This window comes from Zootoca vivipara, chromosome 12 (genome assembly GCF_963506605.1).
Source record: "Zootoca vivipara chromosome 12, rZooViv1.1, whole genome shotgun sequence".
Classification (NCBI taxonomy): Eukaryota; Metazoa; Chordata; class Lepidosauria; order Squamata; family Lacertidae; genus Zootoca; species Zootoca vivipara.
The window spans coordinates 47,103,634-47,128,101 of NC_083287.1; the positions used below are offsets into that span (position 1 = coordinate 47,103,634).

Sequence of the window (24,468 nt, forward strand, 5' to 3'; positions counted from 1 at the left end):
GCCCACCTCTCTGGTATAAAAAGACATAAGTGGTGAGTGGTTCTGTGTTGAGTTCACCTAGTTTATTCCTTTTAAGAAAACAATTTATTTGTTTGATTTTATCCCATCTTTCCGTCAAGTGGTGCTCAAGGCAACTTATAATGAAGCAAAAGTAAAAATAAAAACAACTAAAAACAACTAGTTGAACCAATTGTTTTGCATACTTAGTGTCCATAGCAAGCCAGCTTATGAAGCCAAAAGCCTGTTTGAATAAAAGCTTTACCTACCATCAGAATGTTAGTTATGATCTACAAAAGCTACACAATTAGAGGCCAAGTAGTTCTCTGGCTTGTCATCATGATATAGTACTTTTGAATTTTCCCTCAGACTGGTACCAAATGAAGCTCTTGTAATATGGGAATTGCATGCCACCTACAGCTTGCCTTGTTCAATAGACTGGCTGCAATATTCTGAAGCAGTAGAACTTTCACTGTTCAGTCAGCATCAAGAACAGCACATTACAGTTCAGATAAGATGTAACTAAGGAATGTGTTGCCACAATCAAATCCACCAACACTGAGGGTCGGCGCAGGATATTTCTTATTAGGTTTTGACATGCCAATTGGTTTGCTTTAGATAATGATGCAAAAGCTGGAAAGCTTTGATGTGGAAATTTAGGAATTGCAACATTAGAATTGCACCAGAGACTCATAGAGAGATGTTTTGAGTAGACAAATGCTCTCTTCTGTTGTGCTTTTCAAACTGCATGTAGTTTATTGTTTTACGGTTTTTGAGGCTTATTTTGTTACTTGAAAATTTAGTAATAATGAAATTGCAGGTGTATGAATTCAACTTCACATTAACACATTAGAAATCAATAGACAAAGCCATGTAGAATGTTCAGTATTCGGTGTGTAAAAGTGAGATGTGATGGAAAGCTCACATACAGCTCCCCTCCCCCTCTGTAATGACTGATAGAATTTAAATTTGTATAATGATGCCATGACATTCTGCTTCTCCCGTCAGCAACCAAATATTTAGACCTGGGGAGAGGAAATGCCTCCTATTACGACTTTACAGTGTTTACAAGTTCTACTAGACAGTTGCAAGGGGCAGTTAAGTTGCACAGATGCTGTTCTTGTGCCATTTATAATCCTGTCTAGTTTCTCATATTCTCAGATAAGGTCTCCAGACAAAAATCTTCAATTTATTTAGTTATTGGAACAAGGACTAATGTGATTTTTGAAAACACCTATACTTGTCAGAAGTGAAAGAGAAATTTAAATTGACCATCTTTTGAAATGTTTTGCAGGTTTTGACAAGCTTCACCTCTCACACAATGCAAGAGACTCCGAGGCTGCAAAGCCATCTGTAAACGGGCACCAGAAAACACTGTGAAAAGCAGGTGGTGGAACCGAGCCCTTTTGACTTCATGACATTCCTGTCACTTCATAGCACTTGTTTTTGTATTGCTTTTTCTTGTTTGTATATTGGGTCCAAGTTGATAAAAAAAATTGCACCCTAGAAAGCTGGGTGTAACAGACTGTACTCTTCTTGCCCAGATTGATCCATGTTAAATTACTGTTTCAGCTGGTGCAGAATTGTGTCTTGAAACCTGGAAGCAGAAAAGAAAACTCTATTCCTCTTTGGATACGCCTCCATATTGATCTATCAACATATTAGGCCAAGAATCTCCCGAGCATAAACCTTTTGCTGAAGAATTAGGCTGGGTGTCTTGAGATGAGCCTTGCTAGTTGAAAATGGTAAATCCCTTACTAGTTGCTGCTTTTTCAGTAAAATTGCATTACGAAAACTGACAACTTAAAGAGAGTACGGTAAGATCCAGGATCAGTACATTCATTGCCCATCTGATGAGTTTCCACCGTCATTGTGTCTTAAGATACCAGCAGTTCCTGGTTCTAAATGACAAACTGAGACTCATGAATTACACAGTAATGTAACCCTAGGTTGCAGTGCTAAATTGTAATTTCACAGACCTCTGATTGTTGTGTACATAATCATGCATTTTAGGGCAATCACACAACTCCATTAAATGCACAGAGAATTCTGTTCATTTCCTTCTGTGTAATGTGTCGCCTTATATGCATAAGCAATGAGAAAAGGATACAATAGCACACAACTTCCACAAGTGTTAAAACAATTATCCCACTCTAGATGCCCTGGGTTAAGTGTGCAGTGCATTCTAGTTAATTAGAATAGACCATTTTTTCATTATTTCCTTTGTTGATCTATCTATTTAAAAAACATGGAGTAATCAGGTAGCAGATTATCAACTCCAGTTTTTTAAATATTAAAATATAGATTCCAATTAAGGCATGCAATTTTCATTGATATTGTTACACTTTAGCAAATCTTGTGTGTAACACAAGAATCTGAAGGAAGTTAGCATACATACTGTGAGTAGAGGTAGGTAGATTGTAAAGGCTAGCATGACATTGTATGAAACTTTGCTGAAGGTTTGTAGTTCTTGGATGATGAAGTGACACTGGCCATTCATAGATGAGCACATTTTATAAGTGATCCCATAAGGTTAACTGGATCTTCACAACTTTAATGTTTTACCTCACTTTGAAAATATCAGTATTGTATTAATCTCAGTAAATCCAAAACTGGGTTTTGATGTGTTTTACAATGTTGAAATAATTCTGCAAATTATCCTGCTTTTTATGAAAGATCAGAATGTTACTAGATTCATTGGGGTTCACAAGCATTTTCCGCACTGTTTGACATCAGTGTAGAGTTTCTGGACATTAGACACTATTTTAAGTTTCAGATGATTTCTTATGAAAATTTATATTGCACAAAATTTTGGAAGGTAGCATTTATAGTAAACACATTATAGATTTTTTTCTAATTTTGTCAGTATAAATGACAAATAGAGCAGATGCAGGACAGAACTTGTTTTTCATAAAACTGTTTCTGGGAACTGGAATAAATTGTAAACTGGGGGCTTTTTGCCAAAGTGGAAGATGTAGAGAAATCGGCTGACTCAGATTAAGCCAGGATATTCCCAAGTGCTGTGCACCACATACAGCACCCTTCACATAAGTGGGGAAAAGCCAGGAAGCTGTAGTTATGAATTAACTATAACTTCACATCACATGCAAATGGGAAAATCAATGGCTTCTGAACAAACCAGCCAACTTGTGGATAAGCTCGTTTGGAAGCTGTTAAGCAAGAGAAGTTGCAATGAACTTCTGCTTCCTGACTTGTTTTTCCATTCACATGAAGGGAATGGCAAAGCAAGAGCAAAAGGGAGAGTTGAGGGCAGTGTGTTTGTGCCTAGCCCAGCTTATTAAACCAACATTTGATTATCTCAACCAGGCCCAAGAGTTTAGATGTTGATACCCTGTATCTCAATTTGAAATGGTAGTACCGGTAATTGGTTTTAGGATTTTTAGTATGCTTGGCACCTCCACTTAACACATTAAAACATACTCATGTGCATGTTATAATAGTAATATGCCTACAGAAAAAAGTGGATTCTGTATAGTAAAGGTACATCAACAGTATGCTTATTACCATAGCTACTGCAGTCAACATATAGATGGATCCAACTGAATTTGAAAGTATTTGTGATTCTGTGGCTATCATGCCTTGGACAAAGTTCATACCAAATTATTGAGAATTTTAATCCATGTTCTTCATAGGTAGAGAGTTGACTTAGACAAATTTGCAAATTAAACATCAAAGACAATAAATGCAGATGGCATGAGGAATCTTCCGTAAGTACCTTAATAAACTTGGGTTAGTTCACCTGTAAGTGCTCTACTGTACAGCCCCATTCATATCAGGAGCTGTGCAAGAGGAAATGCTTCCCTGAAAACATTGCCTTTGGTTATCCCGGTGTGGTTAGCATTAATTGTACATGGTATGACACCTGCCCCCATCCCCAAAAGTCCTTTGATTTGTGAAGGCTCCATCTCAATTCTTGTAATTTCTTAGAATCAGGTGTGCAACTTATCCTATGTATTGGTGTGTATCTCAATCAGGGGTGGGGTACTTTCTTTCCCTCTCAAGACCGACATTTGGGACAATATTTGTTGTGCTAAATAGGCCAGTGATGGGTAGGACCTCTTCTTCCCCTTCCATTCTCCGCCCCTTCCCAGCCACTTGCATGAAATTAGGCCAAAGACTAAATTGACCCCTGTAAAGTTTTAATGCCTTTGGCAGGAAAATAGGAGGGACTTATCTAGTAATGTGACTAGTGCCATTGCAGCAAATCATTGTTTCCTGCTGATACTAGAATAATACAGGCCATCTCACCCTGTGAAATTGAAGTATAACCTGGCTATTGCTGCCTCCCACTTCCAAACTTACACAAAAATACACAATGCACCACTCTGGAGATGCATGTGAAATAAGAGTCACTAGAAGGGGGACAGATTCAGCACCCCCCCCCCTTATAAATATGTGTGATGGTCTCCTGTTCCTTGACTTTGTCCATGTGAAATTGTTGAAATTGTCATTTTATCCCTCAGTTCAAATTATTTTACAGATGAAGTTCTACTTTCAAATATAGTGATAAAATTATACATAAATACTTAATTATAAAGGCTTAAATGTGTTTAAGTAGATGGTATTAGTAATTCTTTGATGGATACTAGTAATGTATTCCTAGTGGTTTGACTCGTGTAGTCAAGTGTTTTGTACCTTTTTTAAGGTACAAAAACCTCTACTTCAGTCATAAACCATCTGCCTCGTTATGAGGCTAAAGCACAAATATGCTTTTCTTGTATGAGCTAGATGTATATAAAATCAGACCAAAAATGTATGCAAGTTAAGTGTCTTAAGTGCGCCATTGTTTGGCTTTCTCCTCCACTGGTACACTGTGTTAACACAGCGTGACAGAATTGTTGTTGCAAAGTCTGAGCACATCTTTACCCTTTAGCTTTTTAAGCCAATGTCAAGCAGACATAGAGGGGTTATTTAGAAGTTGGATTCACTAGGACACTTTGTTTACAGATTGTAATGTGACGTTTACCTTCACCTCTTTCTCCAATCTTTTACACAGTTGCCTGTTTTACAGTGTCAATTAAAGGATTTGACAATATGTTCTTCTACAGCTTATTTGGTTCAGAGGTGTTTCATTCAGCTCAAGCTTCTGTTCACTTAAAACACTTTGACATTGTGTACAGCCTGGTATTGAGAACATCTCACAGATGTTCTGCCTGCACTGAGATTTTTCTTTTCTCCTCTTAGGGAGCTTGTGAACTTTATTCAGAAGAAATGGGAAGTGGGTAGCAATGTATGTAGTTGTTTGTATGGGTGAAGTTTATGGGCAATCAGATACGCCACCTTTACAAATCTTTGGGGTGTACCGTTAATGTGCCCAGGAACACACTTTAAATAGAGGATGGATGAAAGCACACCCAGGTAGGGGAAGACATACATCCCATGATTTGAAAGCTGACCACAGGCAGAATCTTGTAGAAAGCTCTGGAAGACTAGGAGTGCTGGCGCCTCTCTTTACTCATGTACAATACGTTTTTTATGTATAGTATAAGGAGGTAGAACCAGTGTAATCCTACTTAGTTCCTTTCTGACTACTCAAGAAGGAACCTCCTGTGTTAAGAGGTTCTTTCTTGAGTAGTCGGAAACTGACTAAGCAGAAATATACTAGTTCTATCTCCCAGTGAGTTGGAATTCTGTTCTAGCATTTCCTCATTGCCTTTATACTGGTACTGTCTTTTCTAGCCAGTCTCTAGCCTGTTGTCATACTTCATGGTGAGTGTGGGGAATAAAATTCTTTGAGTGCATTTGGCTTGTGCCTCACTCACCTGGGCAAGGAGCATATGGTCAAATCTTGCAAGTACAGTGGTACCATGGGGTACAAACGCTTCGGGTTACAAACACTTTGGGTTACAGACTCCGCTAACCCGGAAGTAGTACCTCAGGTTAAGAACTTTGCCCCAGGATGAGAAAAGAAATTGCGTGGCAGCAGCGGGAGGCCCCGTATCTCAGGTTAAGAACAGACCTGGAACAAATTAAGTTCATAACCAGAGATTTATTTTTTTTAAAAAAAAGTTTGCTGGCTTCACACAAAGCATGTCTAAGCTATTGAGAGCTGCCTCAATTGTCTCTACTTGCTTGCCTCCTACTCCCATCTCTTGGTGAGCTTGTTATTCTTCCCATTTGGGACTCTGCAGAACCCACAAACAAAAGTTACCTTCCTGTTAACTAGCCTTCAAGTAGCTATCCTGTGGATAAACACAGCCATTCTTCAACCTCGTGAGTGCTTTTATATTTTGCTGAAAGCCGCCGAGAGCGGCTGGGGCAACCCATCAGATGGGTAGGGTAGAAGTAATGTATTATTACTGGTATTTCTATTTTGTGAGGAGCTGACTTTATGGGAGAGAAAAGCTCTCTTAAGGGACTAGGATGGTGGTTCTATAATGTGACTGCAATGTGGAACAATGGGAATTACTCATGAAGGGCAATTGCAGCAGGGAATCTACTCATGCCGGAAGAAATATCAACAACCTCAGATATGCAGATGACACAACCTTGATGGCAGAAAGTGAGGAGGAATTAAAGAACCTTTTAATGAGGGTGAAAGAGGAGAGCGCAAAATATGGTCTGAAGCTCAACATCAAAAAAACCAAGATCATGGCCACTGGTCCCATCACCTCCTGGCAAATAGAAGGGGAAGAAATGGAGGCAGTGAGAGATTTTACTTTCTTGGGCTCCTTGATCACTGCAGATGGTGACAGCAGTCACGAAATTAAAAGACGCATGCTTCTTGGGAGAAAAGCAATGACAAACCTAGACAGCATCTTAAAAAGCAGAGACATCACCTTGCCGACAAAGGTCCGTATAGTTAAAGCTATGGTTTTCCCAGTAGTGATGTATGGAAGTGAGAGCTGGACCATAAAGAAGGCTGATCGCCGAAGAAGTGATGCTTTTGAATTATGGTGCTGGAGGAGACTCTTGAGAGTCCCATGGACTGCTAGAAGATCAAACCTATCAATTCTTAAGGAAATCAGCCCTGAGTGCTCCCTGGAAGGACAGATCGTGAAGCTGAGGCTCCAATACTTTGGCCACCTCATGAGAAGAGAAGAATCCTTGGAAAAGACCCTGATGTTGGGAAAGATTGAGGGCACTAGGAGAAGGGGAAGACAGAGGACAAGATGGTTGGACAGTGTTCTCGAAGCTACGAACATGAGTTTGACCAAACTACGGGAGGCAGTGCAAGACAGGAGTGCCTGGCGTGCTATGGTCCATGGGGTCACGAAGAGTCGGACACGACTAAACGACTAAACAACAACAACAATCTACTCATGGAGGTTTCTTGTATGTTTTAGAACCTGTTCTAAAAATAGGAATGGTGATATTGAGCTAACATGTATTTTACATCTGACTACTGAAACGTATGAAATGACACCCCTCCCCCCCAGGTTGCTTACAGATATGAGGGTTTGAGCCTTTCTTCCCAGTTTCAGTGCTTACTCCTGGGCAGGAACTGAAACCTCTCTCCTGCTTGGGAGTCAGTGGGGGATGAGATTGAAGTTGGTAGCCTAGTTGCTACTGCTACCACACTTCCGGTGTCCTCTATCTTCAGTCTCTGGTTTCGAGAAACTGGATGAAAGGGATGTAAATCAATGGCTAAGGCCTGGTAAATCCTTCCCCCATAAATTTGACATCTCTTCCACCCCTTTCCCTATTATGGGAAGATATGCTGTATCCAATACCATAAAAGCCCACCCCACTCTGACTTGCCAGAAGGCCATATGCACATATGCACAAAGGAAAAACTTGTGTGGCAGCTCTTGCTGAAAATGGCAAGTAATTCATATATAATTGAAATATATTAATATTTATTCATATATATTAATATATATTTATATAATACACATTCAACTAAGGCCTACTCAAAAGTGGACCCATTAAAATTAGGGACTTAAATTTCAATGAGTCTGTTCCAAGGAATATGTCCAGCATTGGATACAACCCAATGCCTTTTTTCAGTTACCTTGAAAAAGTGTATTAAAACATTAGTTAAGTATTTTCTTCTGATAATGGGAACGGCATAAAGGACATATGGGTCTTTCTCCCAAGGAGAAGTCTTCAAATGCTTGAACACAGGTACTATGAAACATGTGTGAACAGGAGAGCAGAACGGTCTTGCTGGAGCATGATGGGTAGCTGGCTTGGGGAATTCCATCCTGCAGGTGAGGGGGGTAGATGAGAGGCATAATGCAAATTGGGCAGTCAACTATGTCTTGTCGGAGTGCCTGAAACAAAGAAAATGGTAAGCGTAGAAAATACTAAACTGGCTTAATAGCAACACTTTGTATTCATACACAAAAAAGTCCAAAAGAACGTAAAAAAGAAAAAAAAAGAAAATTGGCTCTGAAACCAACCTGCATCTGTATCTTTTCCCATTCAACTTCATCTATGCCTGGGCCCAACTTCTTGTCTAGCTGCTGAAACACGTTTTGACTTTCAGCTACATTAGAATCAATCTCGGAGAAGAGTTCATCTATGCGGGTATCATATGAATTCAATAATCGTTGGCAGATCTCTGAAAACTGAAAGGTAAGAAAAAGATTTTACTCCCATTGTAATAGGTTCCAAGCGGATCTGAAGAGTATAGGAGGCATCAGTGCCAGTGTTTCCTCCATTGCAGGGAGTTCAGACATACTCTTATGTCTTAAAATAATGAATCCTATTCCCTATTCAAATTGCTAGCTTGGCATCTGCTTCTCACTCAAGATTTAGGGCCACAATCCAGAAGGTGCTCCCAATCAGGATTAGGACCCTTTGCCTATTTTCTACCTAAAACTGCCCATGGCCTAATTGAATGAAGTTTCCTAAAAAAAATTTTTAAATTTATTTTATTTATTCAATTTCTATACTGCCCTTCATCTGAGGATCATAGGGCAATTTTCTTCCTGTCACTAAGACCAAAGTCAGTGTTTACAATTAATCTATTTTTATTTATGAAGTGCTTCCCGTGAAACATCCCAAAGTGTTCAGCAATAAAAACATTTATGAAAACAATTTCAAATGTGATACTGTTAAAAAATCTAGTTAAAAGACTTGTTGAAAAAGGAAGGTCTTCAACAGACACCCAAAATATAAACTTGTAATGTAAATTGTATTTAAAAATAAATTTGGGGGATCCTAATGTTTTCCTTTCTGGACTGAATGGGGCGTTCCCACCTCTCCTTCACCCTGCACTTCCCCTCCTGGGGGTTGGGGAACTTTGGGGGATGGTTTGTGATATTGTGGGCTGAAGACAGAAGGAGAGGTGGCAGAAACCACCTGTCACTTTACATGAATGGATAAGCAACTTAGGATCCAAGCAGTTATATGTTTTCTTCAAAGGAAAGGTAGTTAATTAATGGATAAAAGGAAAATATCCTGTTGAAAAAACCCGGGATATCTTTATTTCCCAGAAAAGCTGTTTGGAAAAGAATGCTATATTTAGGAAATTAATTTTGTATCTACTTCGTGACCTCTCTGCCCTTCAACTTGAAGAATATGACAAAGTGGAGGCATTCTAAATATTTTTATCAATATGTAAAGCACCATCAGTCACAAGTTTTAGGCAACAGCCAAGAACAAGATTAAATTAAAGATGCACACAAAAGCATTGAGGTGAACTTTGTCCACCCAAGGGGAACCCTTTTAAAGCAATCCATCTTTATGTCAGCAAATTGCTTACTAATGTGTTGACTTTAAAGTAAAATGAAAAGACTGGAATTTACAGCATATCAATGAATCAGTTGATAAGCTTTTACTGGTTTAAAATCCTCATAGCCTTGCTGCCTGGAGCCACATCAAGTTAGCAACAGAATGTTTGCCATCTCTATGTGATAAAGGAAGTCAAATGGCTAAACAAACTCATGGACCATTATGCTGTTTGGTGGGATTTAAATTAAAATCTTTGGGAAGAAGTCACATGGTGAGGAAGGTGGATACTAGAACAAACTCACTGTTTTACAAATAATATACCTAGCTTCTTAAACAATTGTCTGCATTTTTAGCTAAGTTGAAGATAATGCAATGCATTTGAAAAGATTTAATTACAGCAATAAAATATCTTACTTCAATTAGATGACATATACAAGCACAGTTCTAGATAAGGATCAAAGAAATTCACTACCAAGCACACTGAATTCTAGGCAACACTTTACTCTGTGTATACATTGGTGTTAAAAATTAGCATAGCTTGGTTGCAGTAACCTTTTGCAACCCCTTTGATGTTTATTGGTAAAATCTTGAATGGATTAATAAAAAGGCTACTGTGCCACAGTCAGACAAATAAAATACATTCTACTTAGCAGTGACATTTTAAACACAAGCTCTAACTGTAGAATTTCTTTACCAGTACAAAACCTGATCCTTGTTTTGTGTGTGTTACTGCCAAAGGAAGTCAATATATATTTTAATACATTTTAGTCATCTTTTTGTAGCATTTTTAACTGTATGGTTCTGTAACTTTCGAGAAGTTAAGACTTCCATATTAAAATCCTTTTTTGCAATCTAGAAACACCCGTTTTGGAGGATCACAGGGTGACATTACAATCTTATCCACGTTTACTCAAAACTAAGGCCTGCAAGGATTGACTTCTAGGTAAATGTGCAGAGGATTGCAGACCAAGTACCCTAAGAAACTGATATTTACAGTGCAATCCTATATGTTTACTCAGAATTAAGCCCCACTGATTTGGATGGGACTTACTTCTTGTGTAAGTGCATTGGATAGCTTTGAACATACAGTGATTAATAGCGTGCAGAATCAGCCATTTCACTTGCTAGTAAAATACTACAGTATTTTTTTGTATACCGTATATCTAATGGAAATCTGTGTGCATCTTCCTAGGTGCTTGAATTACAAATGATAAAGAGAAACTTGGTTTATTCGTATGTTTTATCTAGGAAAGCCATCTTGTTGTTTCTGCAGGCTATGTTTTTTTTATCTTCAAAGTTGCTGAATCTATCAATAGGTACTTGTAGATAAGTAATGTGAGCAACACAGATGATGCTGATAAGGACGCATGCTCATTCTTTTGGTCCTGCATGAAGGTATCCAACAATGGCAACATAATGATTTCATGGAGCAGATTAAGTGGTAAGGGACTGGGAGGGGCTGGTTGGCAGGAGGCAGTACCTGTGTTTAAATTATTGTACATAAGTAGCAGATATATGAACAAGCCTTGTGTCCCCAAATACAGCCACTTCACTTCTCCACTTTTGTGAGCAAGCAAACATACCAGGAAGTCATCAGTTAACGATTGTTTCTCTATCCATTTTCTATATCACATTCAAATCAGAAGACTACAGTTAACTGCTTTGGGAAAAGCCAAAATATGAACCCAAATTCAAAATGTGGCTTGATATCCTAGCTTGCTCTAAAGCCATTAACTAAAGCCATTAACTATAGATTTTCTGACAGAAAGGAAAATATAATTTACCAATAACTTTCTGGTATGCTTGCTTGTTGACACAAAGAGAGAAGAGCGTAAGGGGGCACAAGCCTTGTTCATAGCTTTGAGACATATCGTATAGTGGAAAGTGGGGCTCAAATCCCTTAAATATATTAATATTAAATAAATGGATAAAGTTCATACTGGTGCAAGCAGCTATGGCCCTATATTTTTTCATCCTTATATTTTTCAGGACCAAGTTGAGTGCCCATGAGGCCTTGAAGTGTACACATATTAAAAAGTATATTTCAAGTGAACAATGAGGCTGGATAACTCTAAAAAGTAGTCTGGAAGCTCTGATTCAAAAGTGGAGGGCAGTACATGATTAGGAACAATGGTTTTCCATAAGGAGAACTGAATGTAAATGTGTTATTTTCTGCAGAGAAGGATGATTGGTTATTACTACCTCTTATTACTCCATCAAACCTAGCAAGTTGAGTGGATGGAGCAGAGTGAGTTGCAGGTGTTTCTTACTCCACTCCTGGCATAGCATTAAGTCAATGAGAAAAGAACTGTTCATATATACAGAAGAAAACAAATTAGACAAATGCTAGCTTTCCTAGTCTCAGGAGTGTTGCTGGAACACTGTTGATCTGGCCTCCTTCATTTTCTCGTCAACTGAATTCTGCTCTAGACCAGGATAGAGTGGGGAAAGGGATGCCTTCTCACTTCTTGCTCAAGGACAGTGTGTAGACCACACTGAGGGTATAAAATACTGTCCTGCATTCTGGCCCTTTTAATAAGACTAGGTATTAGAGCAGGCCTTTTCTTTTCAAGGGGCCCATGGATCAACTGCAGTTTCTTCCATGGCTATTTGCAACTTCCTGAGAACTTCCTGGTAGTGCAGAGAGGAGGAAGAATATGTATTAGGACTGAGGAAAAATTAGAGGCTAAGAAAAACAAATTAAAGAGTTAACAGTTACAATGTAACACTGTTAATATAATGATGTTGCCTCACAAGTTATGTGAGTGGTTTTAGTAGTGTGCCCCTGTATTAGAAAGAAGCAGCAAGGATATTGCAACTAAGGAAGAGTTGGTATGGTTGATCAGATTTTTTAAAATAATGAAAATAGAAGAAAATCTGTAGAAGGAAAAGGCAAAGTTTACGTAATGGATTGTCTGAGGGGCCTGAACAGCTATTGTCATGTTTTTGTTGAAATTAATATGAAAGCTTCCTTGTATGTGAGCTGTGTACACACTCTAGTTCAGTATTTCTCAGCCAGGAGGCATCCCATCTCCAGGGGCATATGAAGATATTCTGTGTGGGTGTATTTCCCCAAAAAAAAGTACAATATAAGTAAAAAACTGAACATCTTGAAATTTCCATCCATTTGAACATTAAAATAAAATAATTAGGGAAGTTGGGTTTAAAGTGAGTGGTGGGATTTCTGTTTTAGCTAAAATGGGGCATCAGTTAAAACAGGTTGAGAAGCACTGCTCTAGATCATGGCCAGGGACTATGATTATGCAAGCTGTGGCTCAGCCAACTCTTCTTTATATTTAGCTTTCTACCTTTAATTCCATAAGTGCATATTTTCAAGTTGTACAGATTGCATTTTAAGATTAAGATTGAAGCTTGATTAACATGTTACGTTTTGATATGATAAGGTCACCTTGAGGTGATTTCCCCATATCAGTTTTGAGAGGCAAATATATTGTTTAAATATGCCCTCACATGGTGAGAGCTAGTAATTACTGTGACACAGTGAAGCATTGAAGCAATTTTTTTAACTAGGTGTGGGAAGATTCAAACCACACATCTTAGATTGTTACTGATGCAGTAAAGTCAACTCAGTGATTTTGCTGCATTGAAAAGCAACATGATTGAACCTGAAAGGTCAGAAAGACAGAGAGCATGATGGGTGAGAGGGCATGGCTTCTTATTGTCAGAACCATTATTTCCTTTTGTTTCAATATACATTTGCTCTTAATATCTGCAACTACTTTGTATCTCTAACACTGGAATGAACACTGCTGTTATTCTACATAGAAGAGATATCCATAGAAATAGATAATATGTGAATATTTTTTGGGAATTGAATCATATCATTAGAAGAGCATTGAATACGGTTTTTGTATAAAACATGACTTTGCCTAACAATTAAATAATCCTTTGAGAATATAATAAGAAAATTCAACAAAACTACAAAGTGTAAGATTCCCGCAGAACTAAGAATAACTATTTTAAACCATTTGAAAAACATTTTTGTTTTCAGCTATTAAACAATGAAAGGCATTTGAAATTATTCCACATGGTAGTGTCCCCAACATATTTCTGTGTAGTGGATTGCTACACAAAGTGGAGACCTTTCTTCTCACTATCCCATAGGTAAAGGTCTAAACTAAAACTGAGATTAAATCAGAGGCACTGTAGCTATCCAGCTCTTCCACCATGTACTGTATAGGAGAAAAACCAAAAGAACACTTACCTGCAAGTTTGATTAAACATAAAATGCATGCAGAAGAGAAAAACCCAGAGTCATTATATATGTTTTAAACATTATCAAGGTCTATTAGATTTCTGTTGTATAAAGTATAACTTATTCTGAACAATTTAATAAATGCTGGACTTCATTTTGTTTTTATAGCACTATAATTTGAGGTTGAGGAATCTGGGGATCATTATTAAGAATTAAAAAATGCTACACATACCTTTTCTTCAAAGAATTTTTTTCTTAATTTGGCATCTTTTGGAGGCACTGTTTTTCTTAGGTTTTTATACCATTTCCTAACAATATGCCCCCGCCAAAAAGCTTGAATTCTGCAGCAAGAAAAGATACAGATCAAAACACTCAGAATGAAGGCTAGAAATAGGGCTTTGCGAGCTTTGGTGGCTCCTATCTTGGGACTAACAAATAGGATGAAAAAGAGCTCATTTCTGTCGGCGGTGGCTACTTTAGAGGAATGGCTCTCTATTAAATGGAGCCCAAACTGCTAAGCAAATTTATGTGGCCACCATGTGTCCAGAATGCGTTTGCACCAGTTATTGTTTTTTGTCTTCCACCACTACTAAAACATGACAGGCTCTCCTACAACGTATCTGAAGAAGTGTGCATGCACATGAAAGCTCATACCAATGACAAACTTAGCTGGTCTCTAAGGTGCTACTGGAAGGAATTTTTTTATTTTGTTTCGACTACGTCAGACCAACACAGCTACCTAACTGTAACTTTCTTACAGCAGCAATACATAGCCTTTGACTGTGAGCTTCTGACTGGACACTTCTATTTTTTACCATTTCACACCAATTATTGCTACTACAAGTTAGAAATATTTTCTATAGATAGAAACAGGGGCTGGATTAAACTGACTGATTAGGCCCCGGAAACGAACTTTGGACATGCCTGATCAAAAGCCAGTTTTCCCAAGAACGTTAATTTCTAGTAGTTTCGTAGTAACTACTATTCCACTGTGTCAGTGGAGGTACTTGCATGAACCACATGGTCTGGAATGAGCCTGGCAAATGATTACACATTTTCTGAGCAAAATCAACCTTAATCTAAAATTAACTTTGTATCTGGCTCAAAGTGAAAATTTGCATAGAATCTTTGCATCTCTGCTTAAATATAAGACGATTAAATTGTAAAAATTAAATGCTAACAATAAAAATGTAAATAAAAATGTTAGAGTATCATTCTCTAGCTCTGGTATAACATTGCACCCATCACTGTGTAGTGTCTTCTGTGTATGCAGATCTTCCAATAAACGTTTCTCAGTGAAAACAGTTTTGTCATTTGCCAGTCATCCTTACCTTGTAGCACACTTTATTTTAAATAGGCGTGCTCCATCATGAATTACTCGGGTCTGATACTGGATCTTTCTACACATTGGACAGGTCTTTTTACCTGCAAATCTTTCAAAAGCTTTCAGGCATGCCTAGAAAAATAACATTCAGTTTTACCTTTAAATCTGCTTGAAATGTGTTCTCCCCCACTACCCCACCATCTTCCTACAAACGAGTTTGTGGGTACAATTTATGCAAAGCTTGCACAGGAACTAGCAGCAGGGGAAAGCGAATGTACATGATGCTAAAATTCTGGAAACGTGTTATTTCAAAGTACTTCCATGTTGTCTAGGCACTTTTTGCCATCCTTATTAGAGCACTACTCAGACTGCCAATTCCAGATTTACTTTAATAAACTGTGTTGGCTCTTTAAGAGGAATATCAAAATATTAATAAAACTACTGTAATAAAATAACTATGAAGCAGCTAGAGTAAATAAAGAGCCATGCATCGTTAAATCTTGCAAATTGTTTATTCTTATACACAGTTATATCTTGCACATTGTTGATTCTGATACACTTAACTATTAAATGGAATGCAACACTATGTCCACTGACATAACTAGAACCTCAAGAGTGCATAACTACATGCAATTGTGGTACATTTGCCTTTATATATATATATGAATGATAACATTTCATAATAAGATAAAGGACACTGATCCATCTCACATGTAAAGCTAAGCCAAACTATGGCTTAGTGTGCTCTCTTGAAGATCACAATTACTTTGTTCATTCTTCAATCCTATCATGGAGAACTAAGCCATAGTTTAATTCAGCACATCATCTGAACCTGGGCTCATGGTTTATCTTGCTTCAGACAAGCTATGTGCTGTAAACCAAGATACAGTATGTTCATGATTTACAACATGCCATTGTTGTGTTGAGGAGATAAATCATGAATCTGGGTTTGGACAACACACTACAGCGTATTTTGAACTGCAGCTAAGCTCACAGCAGTAGCAGCAGGAACAGAGGGTGAGCAAAACAGCCAGAATCTTTTCTCTAGGAGTCTATGTATTCAAGCTAAACCACGGTTTGGCTTAGTGTTACAAGAAAGAGCAACTACCGGTATCTCAAAACAGTATATCCTCAAATTATTTCAGCTTGTGAACCTTAGAAACAAAAGCCTGACTTCAACACTTTAAATTCACATTAGTTCTACAATGTACAATACTGTTTTGATGCACATTTCACTTTTAATAAACGTAGGGTTTACTTACTTTGTGAAACACATGAGAACATGACAGCAGCACCTGTTAGGAGAGAATAAAAACATCTTGTGAAACTTAAAAGTTCAAAATATATAACTAGTGAAAATTGCCAATGGCATGTCAGATAAATAGCTTTCGTTCAAGAAATAGAATATTTAGGGCTCAATCACAATTTGTAATTCTTTATCTAGCGAAACTGACATTAACAATTGGGGGGATTTGGCTAGAATAACAATCTGCAACTTCAGATTGCAGTAGTTGCAGTAACTACTTTGAAAAGTCGTTTTCTAATCTATATTGGTTTTCCCTTTCATAAAAGCGTGATAGCAAGCAAATAAGAAATTCTACCTTAGTACAATCAAAATTCCTAAAAATGATCACGAACTCTGCTCAGGAAATGGTGTTATTGACTGTAATAAATAAACTTAAGCATCTTCTTCCAAAGTTTTTCAACTCCCGTGGCCTGCTCTCCCCACCCCGCTCTCCCTGCCCCGCTCGCCGTTGACAAAAACGGTGCAATTTTTGAGCTATTTCACAAGGCCTAGACCTGAGCTATTTAAAGTAGCTAAACAAGGTACTCTGTATTAAAAAGCATGTTCCAGCTCTTTGTTGACAGAAGACTGCTTGGGGAAGAGGAATTCAATGCTTGCTCAGGAGTAGCAAACTATTCCATTCTCAGTTGGGAAGTGGTCCAACTTTTCCTATGCCCAACTTCAGCATACACATTATATCAACATACATTGATACGAAAAGATCCTGTACAGTGGCAAAATGATATAATTTAAGTTTTGCTATCCTCTCCCAACTGTCTTGTTCATGCTTTGACTGTAATTCCAGTTCAAATTTCAACATATTCATAGGATAGCTGACTTAATGGTAAGACAGACAAAATACCTGTGGCTGAAGTGCAAATTCTTCTCTGCATATGGCACAAGGTTGAACTGAATCTCCTTGTTTTATGGATCGTTGTTTCACATGTTCCCATTCCTCAGTGGTTAGAGGCAAGGCAGGAGGTTCCACCAACCCAAGTTGCTGAGCTATAGACACAAAGTCCAAAATATGGTAATGACATTGACACACATTAAAGCTTTTTCCTCATGGAAGTTTTCCTCCTTCTGTGTATACAAACATACACCCATACAGCACAGGTTTGAAAATAATGGCTCCGATAAAAGTAACAGAATAATAGGCAATCAGTGAATTAAACTTTATTTGTCCCTTTTTCAAATGGAATTCTGTTGGACAGAGTTCTTTCAGACAGTGTGCAGGCTGGCTTTAGTCCCACAAGAAACCACCAAAAATTAATGCTTTGTGCCTGTGCACATATTAAACTTATTACTAATCTGAATACTAAAATCTACATTTAAATGAAAAATTTATTGATTTGTTTTATAAACCCTTAAGTCTCACTTATTCAGAGTGGCAGATGTGCCATCTGAAAGCAGCACGCAACAGGTAAACTATATTTTTTTCAGGCAAGCAAAACCTCTTACAACTCTTCAACTGAATGAAGTTACTGAGAGAATATGTGCAGTGCAGAGTGCCAATGAGCAAAATCCTGAATCAAAATTAGATGGTCAGAACATCTTATTATAGACTTCAGATCCTATCCATATATGTATATTTGTATTTACCTACTGTAGCACGAAAACCATTCCATGTTATGACTTACAGAAAGTACATTGAACAATTAAACAAATGCAGACTGATCAACTGATTGTAAATTTCTTGGAACTTGCAGGCTTATTTGTTTGAACTAACAGAAGGGGTAATTCTTGCAAAGTGAAGAATTCATGCTTCCACCTAGTATCTTGCTCATCAAGCCAGTTCAATGAAGTGTTCTTTGAAGGCAGTTATTAATCCTTTTTGCAGTTGTGAAAGATGTAGCAGGCTTTAATGTTTCTGAGAAATCCTTTGTCATATCATATATGAATTGACTTTCCTCATATATTGCACAATAGCTGCAGCAAGCCCAGTTTGGGCCTATACCAGGCATCCCCAAACTTCGGCCCTCCAGATGTTTTGGACTACAATTCCCATCTTCCCTGACCACTGGTCCTGTTAGCTAGGGATCATGGGAGTTGTAGGCCAAAACATCTGGAGGGCCGCAGTTTGGGGATGCCTGGCCTATACAGTATGACTGCACCAGAGATTTGCGTGCATGTCCAATCTGGATCCCTCCCAATTCTGATGGCTTTTTATTTGCATGGGCATTTGCAGCTTAAAGGTGGGATGCAAGTGCTTTAAATACACAAACAAATGTAAGATGCCTTTTTAAAAATGCAGTTGAGATATTAGCAGAAAGAAAGCTGCAGAAGAAAGAGGTCCAAGATGTAGGATGACGTACGGAAACCAAGATCTTAACAATTTTTGGCAGTGTTGAACTATGAAGTCCCTTTGCCCAGAGAGTTATGTGATTGCATACCTACATATCTTAATGAGCTTCCAGTTGCAGACTTCTAAACATACCTGTATCTAATGTGTTTGCAGGATTAAGAGTTTTAAACCTCTGGAAATGCTTGAGTCACATTTTTTAAGTGCTGGGGGAGGGGGTTGAAAGGGAAAGAAAAGCTAAATGCTTTTCTATTATTGGGTTAATAAGAGTGAGCTAGAAACTTTAGGAGAGAGTCAGAAAAGTGTAGACATTAAAGCTGGGCAGGCCTTCCTGATTGCCAGATAATATAACATGTTATCTCATGGCAATATTATGTGTTGCCTGTGCAACTCCTGTTTCCTGAGGCAGGATTCTAAGCTTCTGCATCCATGTGTTTTTATTATGAGACACGTCTGCTTCTTGATTTGAAGTAAGTATTTAACTACAGGCATTATTCATGGGTTTGCCCTAAAATCATTATGAAAACATAACTTGTAAAGTTTTGAGCAAGGGGTAGGTAAAGGTTAAGTAAAAGTTTTATGCCCAGACTAGTAACTGCCTTTTGAAAAAGTAATAGTTGCCCAAGTGTTTATCCCACCTGCAGTAATAATACAACTCTAGATGGTGCTAATAGTTTAATTACACTGTATTTTCAGTCCACTGATATAAAGAACTCTCTTACAAAAAAGTTATTTATTATGGAAGGTTTGTCTTTTGCTATTTTTTATCACAGTGGCAATTTACATTCTTTTAAAGACATTGCCCCTTAACCCAAAGCCACAGCTACTATTTTAAAGGATGAAGTCACACACTATATTATGCACATGCATGCTAGTAAGTCCTAGCCTTCGTGAGATACCTCTTTATGTTAGCAAACATAATGAGTGAACACAATGATCAAAGATATAGTCAGCACCTTATGTGGTCCCCCCCCCCCAACCCCTGTAATCTATTACATTTCAAGTGAAGGTAATCATAGCCCTATCAGTTCACAAATTAGGCTTTCACCTTCCTACCAATTTTTTTTTACTCTAAGTCTTGAAATGAATTAGCTTTGGTCTCTAACAGTTTCCTTCTACCTATCATATTTAGAGCCTCCATGTTCAGAGACAGTATTATCTCTGAATAGTAGTTGCTTAGGCAAACCAGGTCAGGCTATCTTTGTGCCCTGCTCATAAGCTTCCAAATAGTGGAGAATACATGGGTCTACTTGTAAGGACAAGTAGGACTCTTCTGCTTTGTTACAATATGGAAAAAATACTTCTTTGTTACAATATGGAAAAAATTTAATTAATATTCTTTCAAATAACACATTGTCACATAATTTACCTAACGTGAGAGGCTGAGGACAAGGATCAAGAACATACTCCTTTTCTGGATCTTCGTTTTTTTGTTGGTGCCTGCTTGTTTTCTTTAGTCCAGTGTCAACCACTGCTCTGACTGTCTCCTTCTTCACAGGTTTGTATGAATTCTTTTTACTCTGTGTCTTTGACTTAAAAGGATCTGCTAATGAAAGATTCTGCAGCTGAAGATTATGTAAAATGTGATCTTGTAATGCCACGGCGGTAAGTGCTACAGAGTCTCGTTTGGAGGAACTCCCCTAAATAAAGTTTCATAATTATTATTATAAATTACTTCTGTATGTGTACGTTATGTACTGCATATTAAACAACAAAAGAAATTCAGCCCTTAGCCAATGATAGTTTTTTCACTTGACAGAGGCTTTATACTCTTACAACTCCCATGCTTGAAGTCTTACTAATATACAATTACCATAATATGAAACATAAGATTGATGTTTGACACATCCTAACTTTTACTTATATAAAGGCAAAAGAAATCTTTGATTTATCATTTATATTAAATAAAATAGCAGCAATTTTTAAACTTTTAATTACTGAACCCATAATTATTATGTGCAATAAACTCATTATGAACTATAAAAGTTTGACATGCCTAAACATATTTTGTTTCGATGTAATTAAAAACCAAACCTTAGGCTACTCTTGCCTTCCAAAGCAACTACACATTAAAAAAAACAATGTCAGTAGATAATATTCTATATACATCAAATGGGCCTATTTATAATACCTTATTGTAAAAGTTACAATTTTAGCATGTTTTACAACCATACAATTCATGCACCTTGCTATATTTCGTTTGCATCATGGAACTGGAGGCAATTATGATTTCGTTATCTTCAGTATGGAAGGATGCTTCACTGATCTAAACATTTGATAGAACAGACTGTCAAAATTGTGTCCTAAAACAACAAATACAAACACTAGAGAAGTAATTGGAATGATAACCCAAAATATAATGTGTATGTAGCACACTGGCACGTGTTGAAGTTGCTCTATGAACCAAGTGGGGCCAGTGTATTATGCCATGAGTCAGTTTCAGCATCATGGCTATTTCTGGTGACAAATGTGGTGGACAAAAAGTCTTCAGGAATATATTTGGAAGAGCTGACCTCTTAAAGACTTAAGTGAGCTCTTAGAAAATGCATTTCTCAGTTCTTCAGTTGTTCCAACAGTTTCCATGTCACAGATTTAACATTATTTTTCATTGTTGCTTGGCCATCCTCGATGGTTGACCAAAACCTGAAGCAAGCTGCTTTCTTCTAAAATGTTTCAAATAGTCTACATTTTCTATTACATAAAAAGAATTTATTAACTTAAGATTTCCTCTTGACTTCTTCTTTAATAATATTCAAAGCATGACTGACTAGATGAGCTACTAGTTCCTTTATTCTTCCACAATATAAAAATCTTCTTTCTCGGTCATCCTCTGTTTCTAATTGTCTCCCAGTACTACCTCTACACTCACTTATGGTATCTTCTTATTAATCAGAAACCTTGGGCTCCCCATTTGCTAATCTTTGCTGTAACCAAAAATCTTACTCCCCCCCCCAAATTATCTGTAAATATGCAGCACATTACTATCTTAAGGATATAATTCCAAGCATAGTTACTTGAAGTAATTATTACTTTAAATCAACAGGACGTGCTCCAAAGCATGGACAGGACTGAGCAGCAACATTTAATTAGACAAAATCTAGTAAAAGATAATTGCAACTAAATCCCTTTGAAAGCAACGGGATGTGAGTTTGTTGTAACTAAGCTAAGCATCATTTCTTTTAGGGGGCCTTCAGAACAGACTGTTAGTGGATTGTGTGATTGTGTCCATTGTGGTTTTCCCTCTATTGGCACCCAATACCCCGTAACACTGTGCTTTATTTATTTATGATTCCTACTTCGATCATCCCCCTTCACTTCTACTTCTCTCTATATACAACCTCTTAATCTTATGAACACATAAGATGCATTAACAAGAATTCAATTTTATCCTGATTTTGTAAAAGCTCAAGTACAATGTACAAAGCTCTCCTCCAACTGTCACTAAACTGACCAACAAAAACATTGTCTGGCAGGTAACTGGTATTGGATTCGGCAGGTATAGGGCAGTATATAAATTCAATAAATAAAAATAGAGAGCTACATATTTTTGCACCCCAATTTAAAATTATTGTAAAGCACTTCGAGCATGAATAGCATAGCATAAATGAAATAGAAAAACTTTACAAATAGTCCAGTGGTGTCATAGGAGCAAACTCCTAGGGGTCGAAGTCCCTTTGCCCCCCCCATGAATTATTTGAGGGGCCCCTCCCCCTCCCAAAGTTGATGGGCATTACCTTTCGAATGGTTTATGTGTGCATCGTGTCAAGTGATCGATTATGCAGAGCAGGGCTTAACTTAAGGTTACCAGATTTTTTTTCAATGAATCTGGGGACACTATAAATAAATACTACACGTTCGGGATGTTGATGCTGCAGCGATGGCAGTGGCAGAGGGGTGGCTGCCACCTTGACCTCAACCGCCATGTTCCCCCTTCTTCAGAGGCTTCTATCTCCTTTCTCCATGAGCCTGGGCAGCCCCTGAGTTGTTGGTTCTTCAGTGGTGGTGGGGAGGCGGAGAAGGAGGGCCGAGAGCGGTGGCAGTGGCAAGGCTCGGGCAGCGCAATGGCTCCCCTCCCATCGGAGCAGCCCCAATCCCATTCCTACTTGCGTGCAAGCAGGAGGGGGTGGGGATCCCTCAGCTGGGAAGTGAGGCTTCACACTGCCTTTCAGAGCAGCCCCATCCCAACTCCTACTTGTGTGTAAGCAGGAGGGGGCAGGGATCTCTCAGGCAGCACAATGCCTCCCTTCCCATCAGAGCAGCCCCAATCCTATTCCTACTTGCATGCAAGCAGGAGGGGGGATCCCTTAGCTGGGAAGGGAGGCTTCCCGTTGCCTAACTTGAGAAATCCCCCCCCCACTTGCACGCAATGAGGAGTTGGAAGGCTGCTCCGATAGGCAGCATGACGCCTCCCTTCACAGCTTAGTTGCTGAGGTCAGGGAGGGTGGAGGCAGCCCGGAAGCTGCATTTTAGAGCCCCTGCACCACCATCATATGGGGACTTCTGAGCAGCTCCTGAAGCCAGCCAGAGCCAACTGCTCTGGGCTGCTGAGACTGCCGCTGCTGCGTTTCCCGGGGACATTAGATGAAATCCGGGGACATTCCGGGGATGGAATTTGTCCAGGGACTTACAATATTCGCAAATCTGGGGGCTGTCCCCAGGAAACGGGGACGTCTGGTAACCCTAGCTTAGCTGCCCCCCACAATACTGTATTTTATTCAAGCTGGCATCCCTGAGCGGTTAGTTAAGAGCATGGGTAGGCAAACTAAGGCACAGGGGCTGGATCCGGCCCAATCGCCTTCTAAATCCGGCCTACGGATGGTCCAGGAATCAGCGTGTTTTGACACTAGTAGAACGTGTCCTTTTATTTAAAATGCATCTCTGGGTTATTTGTGGGGCACAGGAATCCGTTCGTCCCCCACAAAAAATATAGCCCGGCCCCCCACAAGGCCTGAGGAACAGTGGACCGGCCCCCTGCTGAAACGGTTTGCTGACCCCTGGTTAAGACTGTCCAATCAGGGCAAGGGAGACTGTTTCAAACTTCCACCATCAGCCAAGCAACTCACTGATGGTGATCAATCTGCCGAAGTTACCGCACAGGCTTTTCGTTAGGATAATGAGGAAAGAGGACGATGTGCGCTGCTTGAAGCATCTTGGAAGAAAGGCGAGATGTTGGTTTTATTTTATTTAACTAATTTTTACCCCGCTCTTCAGAAAAGGGTGGAGGGAAGGCTCCAGAGCGGCTTACAAACGGCTAAAGAAAAGTCCCTGCCCTCAGGCTTCTGCTACATAAAAAAGGAAAAGGGGTTAGGAGGAAGGAGGAAACCTGCAAACTCTTGCATATGAATTATGTAATAAACAGATTAACAGTAGTGCCCCCGCTCCGGACTCCAGATCCCCCCCCCAGCTTGCCTGCCTCCCGCGACGTTTATCTCCCTCGCCCCTCCGACACACCGACCTGGTCAACCGCTCTCGCCCCCCCTCCGCGGGCTCGGCCACGCGCGCGGTTGCTAAGCGACCAGGCGCGACCAGGCTCGTCCAGACTGCGCGTGCGTGCGCGCACCGGCGGCGGAGACGGTTGAACGCGAGCTAGAAAGATTCGTTGTGATTGGAGGTTTCAGCGCGCGCGAGCGACGGAACGAACGTCTGCGGCGCGCGGGAGAAGACGCAAAGCGGCGAGGAAGAGGAAAGGCGCAGGCGCGTAC

General features: G+C 39.1%; 2 protein-coding genes across 3 annotated transcripts in view; one reads left to right on the forward strand and one right to left on the reverse strand.

Moving 5' to 3' along the window:
• Positions 1–8,403, forward strand: part of LMBR1 (limb development membrane protein 1) — a 67,260-nt gene extending 58,857 nt beyond the window's left edge. For both annotated transcript variants that reach the window (XM_035129041.2, XM_035129044.2), the window contains exon 17: positions 1,292–8,403. In XM_035129041.2, coding sequence (XP_034984932.1) covers positions 1,292–1,377 — 86 coding nt within the window. In that variant the 3' untranslated portion in view covers positions 1,378–8,403. The remainder of the gene's footprint in view (positions 1–1,291) is intronic.
• RNF32 (ring finger protein 32) lies at positions 7,995–24,239 on the reverse strand. Its single transcript, XM_035130079.2, has 9 exons — positions 24,176–24,239; positions 20,952–21,032; positions 20,136–20,406; positions 17,327–17,469; positions 16,442–16,474; positions 15,187–15,311; positions 14,088–14,196; positions 8,364–8,531; positions 7,995–8,234 (listed from the first exon to the last, which is right to left on the reverse strand). Exons 2-9 carry the CDS (start codon positions 20,973–20,975, stop codon positions 7,995–7,997), a joined length of 1,113 nt encoding a protein of 370 aa, XP_034985970.1. The 5' UTR covers positions 20,976–21,032; positions 24,176–24,239.
• Between the last annotated feature and the right edge of the window lie 229 nt (positions 24,240–24,468).

Bases quoted from the DNA above. Each gene is read 5' to 3' on its own strand.
- RNF32 (XM_035130079.2), bottom strand. From the start codon at position 20,975: ATGATGCAAACGAAATATAGCAAG. The intron at 20,407-20,951 runs GTGCATGAATTG...AACTTTATTTAG, and splicing joins TGCAAACGAAATATAGCAAG to GGGAGTTCCTCCAAACGAGA. The intron at 16,475-17,326 runs GTATTTTGTCTG...CTCTCCTAACAG, and splicing joins AATTTGCACTTCAGCCACAG to GTGCTGCTGTCATGTTCTCA.